The sequence below is a fragment of the Phalaenopsis equestris genome, unplaced genomic scaffold, assembly GCF_001263595.1.
Source record: "Phalaenopsis equestris unplaced genomic scaffold, ASM126359v1 Scaffold000189, whole genome shotgun sequence".
NCBI lineage: Eukaryota > Viridiplantae > Streptophyta > Magnoliopsida > Asparagales > Orchidaceae > Phalaenopsis > Phalaenopsis equestris.
Window position 1 is genome coordinate 283,304 of NW_018164631.1, and position 5,068 is coordinate 288,371.

The 5,068-nt window shown below is 35.5% G+C and overlaps 1 protein-coding gene across 3 annotated transcripts; it reads right to left on the reverse strand.

The window, feature by feature from the left end:
* Positions 1 to 56: 56 nt before the first annotated feature.
* LOC110022420 (uncharacterized protein At5g39570-like) lies at positions 57 to 4,268 on the reverse strand. 3 transcript variants are annotated; one of them, XM_020721350.1, is made up of 7 exons: positions 3,418 to 4,268; positions 3,217 to 3,327; positions 2,951 to 3,124; positions 2,698 to 2,859; positions 1,957 to 2,010; positions 1,661 to 1,831; positions 57 to 216 (listed from the first exon to the last, which is right to left on the reverse strand). In XM_020721350.1, exons 1-7 carry the CDS (start codon positions 4,015 to 4,017, stop codon positions 103 to 105), a joined length of 1,386 nt encoding a protein of 461 aa, XP_020577009.1. In that variant the 5' UTR covers positions 4,018 to 4,268; the 3' UTR covers positions 57 to 102. The 3 variants fall into 3 exon arrangements, with proteins under 3 accessions (XP_020577009.1, XP_020577008.1, XP_020577011.1); XM_020721349.1 differs by having other exon boundaries at positions 58 to 216; positions 2,677 to 2,859; positions 3,418 to 4,266; XM_020721352.1 differs by having other exon boundaries at positions 188 to 205; positions 2,677 to 2,859; positions 3,418 to 4,264.
* Positions 4,269 to 5,068: the final 800 nt, after the last annotated feature.

Below are 5,068 nucleotides of genomic sequence, written 5' to 3' on the forward strand. Positions count from 1 at the left end.
TATATATATATATATATATATTATTTTTTATTTTTGGTGCTCATTCCCCTAATTCAACAATATTAAGCGCTCAGTTATATAATTTGGGCCCAAGTTTACCAGTCATAATAAGAACAAATCTGCGAGAAAAGCAAATTGGCCACCATTTTCAGCAAATGCCACCATAGGATCCATCATCATCTTGTGGAATTTTGAGCTCACATCACTTGAATATAGCTATTAGTAATTGTAATTAAAAGAAAAAAACACAGGGTAAAGCATTTTAAGTGCACGCTGCAAATTGGACATTTAAATAATAAAATCTAATCAGCATATATTTACCAAGCATGAGAAAATTATAAACAATTTGGGGCATGTTATTGTAAAGCACTTGAATTAGGTAAACTGAGATTCTACACTTTATCTCTAACCAATGTAATGTGTATTTGAACATTACTGAAAGGTGTTGTTTCACACACCCTAGCACTCCATCAGCTCACCTACACTCCTGTTGCCAACATGTCAGCCACATCAAGGTGCTCACTGTTATGATAATCCCTCAATTTCCTACGTAAATTGACTTCATTGGAAACAACCTTTTCGATTAAGAAATCCCCACAAACTCTATAAACATCGTGATTTTGACAAACCGGAATTCGTAGATTTTTAGAGAATCGAAAGAGATACTTCGCGATGAAGGAGCATGTCCCAGAGAATGAGACGAAAAGAGAAAAAAAAGAAAAAAAAGGTTAACAAGTTGCAGTACAAGAGATGAGATTTGAAATTTTTTTCAATTCATTCAAATTTATTGGGATTTTAAATTTTTATATGCAGTTTATTAGAAAATCATCTTTAGATTGGCATATGAATTATAAGGATTAGGTTTTCGTTGGATACATATAGATTTGAATAACAAATTTGATCTTATCAACCAGTCCCATTTTTGTAATTAAATTTTCAAATTTAGGGGAAATTGATCACTGCTTAATGAATTAGCTCAAAAATATTTACTTGTCAAATGTTAAACATACACAATCACGATAAAATAGTAGGATTGGAGAGATCTTTGCCTTGCCAAATCACAAACCTTTTAGCTGATGGCATGCAAATTGTAAGTGTTCTTATGGTTTGATATACAAGCAAAAAATTGAACAAAGAGTTGTTTTTTTAAGTAGAAGGTGGAAGTTCATATATAGCACTTGGCGCATTGGATTTATTGAGATCGTATTTCAAGTAAATTTCAAATAATCTCATCCAACATAATGTAAATAAAATAAGTTTGATGGGCAAATGTGACGAGAAAAAAGAGGGAATGAGGTGGTGTGCTACTGAGTAATAGAAAGAGTAAAGGGGCATTTACATAAATATCACCAATTCATATGCTTTTACAAATCTAATAGCTAAACTTTGATTTTACATTCGTACCACCCAAATATTTCATATCAGATCAAAAGTACCACTATTTAAGTTTTAAAAAGTGAAAAAGACTTGAGTGGTGTGTACATATATCTTCCAAGAATATATAGAATTAGAAAAAGAGAACATGGTATGGGGCATACGAATGCACTGAAACCAAAACTCTGAACAAACCAATTGATAAAACATAAAGATAAGCAAAGGCTATAAAATGTACATTCAGGATAAAAATATTCATTAATTCTCCTGATTAGAAAAACGAAACCTGCTTGTCTGGAGCAGAAAATTCCTCATAGCTGCCATAATAATTGGGATTCAGCATCCATGTTGGTTTAAAAGGTTCTAGTGCAAGGAAATGGCCATCATGGTGTGCCTTATATGCATATTCTGAACTGTGAAACTTGCCTTCATCGCCCGTTTCATCAAATGAAGTTGGCTATGGGAAAAGAAAAATAAGATTATACAAAAAGCAGCAACATTTAGTCATATTCAAATTTATAGCACAACAATGTAACAACAATATGTTGATCAACGAAGCCATTATCATCAAACATTACTCACCCATGCAGAACTAGGAGAATATGATTCTCTGTCAACCTCATAATAGTCTGATATCTGAAACAATGAAAAATAGATGCTAATAAGCCTATTAAGTCGCAATACATTATCATGGGAAAAGAGATGCAAAACGATTAAATAAATAAATTTCAGCCTTGAGTATCTCTGAAGAAGTATAAAAGTTCAATAGCTCAGTTTAACTATAAAAAACCAGTTTTACTTAATGTTGTCTTAACATACAATAAATCAGAATGAAATCTAATGACCAGCCTTAAGGACAGACATTTGGACAAACTCAATAGGGAAGTTAGACTAATAAAAAACTGAAAAAGAAAATAGTAACATAGTACCTATTCAAGCTGAGAATTGGCAACTGAGCAAAATTTTAATATATACTTCCAAACTAAGTCGAGTCTACATAATCTATCTGGCAAAAAAAGGCAGGGTGGTGGGGGCGCATTTGCATACATATGACATAACTCTTATGGATTTACATATCTGACATCTACTTTGATTTTTACAATTCTAACACTCAAAAAGCTTTTTTATCAAGTAAAAAATACCACGATCATTAACTTTTTAAAATTGAAATACAAATTTTGAGGCATATGTAAAGTGTTATTGCTAAAAATATTAAATTTTAGATGTTAGATACGTCGATACTCAAGAAATGTGTGGCATGCATGTAAATCTTCCAAAAAAAAAAAGGCCATGAAGTCTCACAGGTTGGGAACCAGAATATACATCTTCTTCAGAGATCCTGTAGTTTCCAGAATACCGAGCCCAAGTTGGTTTGTAGGGTTCAAGCTCAAAATTGCTTGGCTGATGGTAAACTTGTCTTTGATAGTCATGATAAACATTAGTAAATTCATTTCTCTCCTCTCCATGAATACCAAACAATGGTTCCTACAAGCAAGAAATACAAATTAAGACAATCTGAAATATTGAACTCATTAAGATGGTTGTACAAAAATGATAAGGTGCAACGAGTATTCACCGAGTTAGAATTCGTATGAGAAAATTCTTCATGATAACTCAATTGCTGAAATGAACTCTCAACTGGCTCTAGCTGAACATTTAGGGCACCACTGTAATAGCGTTTATTGTAGGCCATTTCCAAGTTTCCATTCAAATTGACCTCATTCATGCTCTCACCATAAGACAAGGGAAACTATAGACAGATAAACAGACATTAAAACTGAAATAAACAGTAGTTTCAATTACCCATTTTCTTTCAGTATTCCAAAAAAACACAGACTCAACTGAATCAACTTCAGCTTCAAACGACTCTTCAGAGTGATGCTGCGGATAGGCATGAGCTGAACGGCACAATCTATGGTTTTCATCTTCCCAGTTATTATAAGTAGAAGACCACTGTAATCAAGGTAAAAAAGCTGTTAAACCTTACTTGAGAAGAAAATAACACGAGACACAAAGAATCATGAATCAGGTTAGCGAGCTCACTCTTTTAGAGTTATCGTGATATTCCAACTGCTCAGTCCTCGCAGGCTGGATCTCCACATTGACAGTATCGCTCCCACGCAGTTTGTAAGCGTAGATTGGAATCCCATAACTATCCACTCCAATTGTCCTCTCACCAAACCCTTGCGAATATCCGAAGATGTACTCGGCAGCCCGCCTCAACGGGCTCCAATATCTCATCTCTTCTGCGTCATAACTACAACCCCCAAAACCATTCATCGCGAAGGGAGAAAACCCAGAATGATTCCACCACCATTCCGCAGAGGTAAAGCCCCGTTCGCCATTACCATAAGAAGAGTCATAAGCGGGATCGGCTCGGTCGTCTTCACGCTCGTCAGATATTGAGATAGCTCTCTCACTGGCATCAGAAGAAGCTGGATACTCCATCGGAATTAAAGGAAGCGGCCCGTTCGGTGGGAGAGTTGGATGCGAGGAGGAGTCGGATAACGGGTAGCAGATGGCGGAGAGTGGAGGAAGCGGATCGCCATAAGTGAGAGCAATATCATATCCCCCTTGGTAAGGATGGGGATTGTATTCTTCAAAATCTTCGGTCTCGTTAAAGTCGGAGATCCCGTCGGCCATGTCGGCGCCCTCGCGTGAACTCGGTGGGTGGATGAATGATAGCTTTCTCGAAGGGAAGAATGACTAGGGTTTAAGCCTTTGAAGATATTTTGGATCTCACTTGTGACGATGGAGCCAGAAATCACCCCGGTGTCAAAAAGAGCAGAAGGGATAAGGCGGATCGATGGTGGGGAATGGAAGGAAGCGGGAATAGTTGGCTGCTGCAGAAGAAGAGATCCATAATGGTGTGTGGTGTTTGACGGTACGCCGGAAAGAAAAGCAGGGGAAATGGGTCCGGGGGTTGTAAGTTACAGTTAGTTTATAAATAAATTATAGGAAGGTTACAGGGCTATAATACTGATATAATCTTTAATAGTCTTCCTGAAGTATGCAAATTTTTCTCATCCGCAGTTGGAGACGGAACACAGTGCTGAGAGAACAATGAGAGTTATATCCATGTTATAATTTTTGTAATTTATCCGTAGCCTATTTGTAATTTACTTGTAACATACAAATATATGAAAACAGAACCGTAAAATTTACTAGAATGTACATATAGGTTACATGGAGGTTACAAATGATATAACATGGATATAACCTCTCAATAACCTCTCTATATTGACGTACACAGATATGCATACGTATTTTTATGTACGAAATTATTTCCTTGAGATGGGTGCCTGTCCTTGTCTAAAAGGGGAACCTGCGATTCTATCATGAATTGCAATATAGATCTATATATTTATTTGGATATTTTGTTAATTAATAAAAAAATAATTGTACCTATCTAATATTTTGTGGAGAAGCAAGACAACAAAAAAGCGGCATTAGCCGCTGCCCATCACTTGATAGATATGTAATACCTGCCGCTCGCATGACAAAATATTTTGTTTGTACTATTAATTATCGGCTGTATTCATCGATGAGATGTATGATAATGCGACGCACAATGAGAAACAGTTATTTTTTCCTCTACATTTTAAAGATGAGGTAGATAATAATAACAACAACAATAATAATAATAAAATATTAAAAAATTCTTATATATATATATATATATATATATCCTTAA

Excerpts from the sequence above, each read along its gene's own strand:
- LOC110022420 (XM_020721349.1), bottom strand. The coding sequence starts at position 4,017 with ATGGCCGACGGGATCTCCGACTTTAACGAGACCGAAGATTTTGAAGAA. Across the intron at positions 2,011-2,676 it reads TATATTCTGGTTCCCAACCT|ATATCAGACTATTATGAGGT; the intron begins GTGAGACTTCAT and ends TCATTGTTTCAG. Across the intron at positions 217-1,660 it reads TTTCTGCTCCAGACAAGCAG|CTATATTCAAGTGATGTGAG; the intron begins GTTTCGTTTTTC and ends AATTACTAATAG.